We start from the raw sequence: 1297 nt of genomic DNA, 5'->3' as shown, positions 1-1297 counted from the left end.
ACATACGTCTTTTCTGTTACCTGTACTTATTTAGTACTGCACTGATCATTGCAAACTGCCTTTAGAATAGGTGAAGGGGTGCTGAGGCCTGTTTTTATTTTCATCTTTTTTTCGCCCATCCGCTCCATTATTTTTCTAGAAAAATCTGTTAACCAAGAAATTGAATTGGTGTGGCCTAAAGGTGGTTTACATGTTGAGCGAAACAGAACAGAACAAACCACTATGTCTCTGATTGCCAAAGGTAAATGCTTATCCATCTGGCCCCTCTCCCTCTGTGATTGGCACCTGTTCCTCCATCAGTAGCTCCACCTCCTCCAGCGGGGCCCTCACTCGGATCTCCTTCTCCACCATGATGTCAAGGACATCCTGAAGGTCGCCCGGGAACCACTGCACGGCATCCATGTACAGCACCTGGGGGGGGGCATTGTGGAAAGTTAGCCGTTGGCTGCTAAATCAGTACGACTCCTTGTAGACAACATGCATTACTGAAGATCACTGAAATACTACCAGTTAACACTCCCACAGAGACAGAGCAAACTCTCCGCGCCAGTCTGGGCAAGTATGGGGTGATCTGGTACAGATGGTTTAAAACGTCACTTAGGCCACACCAATTTAATTTCTTGGTTAACGGATTTGCCGCTTCGTTTTTTTCTGATTTGCAAATAAAAATAAAAATTTAGAATCAACTGCAAAATGCTCATATTTTGCCCTGAACAGTTGAAAACAGTCCTTTTCTTCCTAGTTATTACAGTTATTCCATCTTTCAATTCAGTGCTACCATTAAAAGTTCAAAATTCATTGTTTAAATTTTGAACCAGCCTGCTGTGTTGACTTCATGACTCCTATCGTACCATTTTGGGCCATAATAGGATGCCTATGCCTGTTTTTATTTTTTTATTTTTTTCGCCCGCCCGCTCCATTATTTTTCTAGAAAAATCCGTTAACCAAGAAATTAAATTGGTGTGGCCTTAGAAGTGCATGTACAGCCAAACATGCGCAAGAGGGCCATAAAGATTCCATAAAGATTCCATATCCATAACAACCACTTTTCCCCTGTCCGAAATGTTTTTTCCATAAGCACAGGCAGAAAGTGACCAAGAAGGCCACCTGTCCAAGAAGACCATGTTACCCCAATCCCCCGGGTGGCCTTCTTGGACAGGTTTGACTGTACAATTTACTTGTAACGTACCTTTGCCCACGGACAGTTCTGCAGTGCCCTGTAGAACACAGCCTTGGCCTGTTTGGTGTTTCCCTGACGCATCTCGAACGCCATGAACCACCTCCACATCAGCACACA

The 1297-nt window shown here is 43.9% G+C and overlaps 1 protein-coding gene across 1 annotated transcript in view; it reads right to left on the bottom strand.

Moving 5' to 3' along the window:
• The window catches only part of LOC109483999 (protein NRDE2 homolog), a 13271-nt gene that overhangs the window by 2812 nt on the left and 9162 nt on the right, over positions 1-1297 (bottom strand). Inside the window, 2 exon segments of the mRNA XM_019787156.1 lie at positions 286-411; positions 1190-1280. Of these exon segments, the coding sequence (XP_019642715.1) occupies positions 286-411; positions 1190-1280 (217 nt within the window).

This window comes from Branchiostoma belcheri, unplaced genomic scaffold (assembly GCF_001625305.1).
Source record: "Branchiostoma belcheri isolate BF01 breed outbred unplaced genomic scaffold, Haploidv18h27 scaffold68, whole genome shotgun sequence".
Lineage (NCBI taxonomy): Eukaryota > Metazoa > Chordata > Leptocardii > Amphioxiformes > Branchiostomatidae > Branchiostoma > Branchiostoma belcheri.
This window is presented reverse-complemented; position numbering and strand designations above follow the sequence as displayed.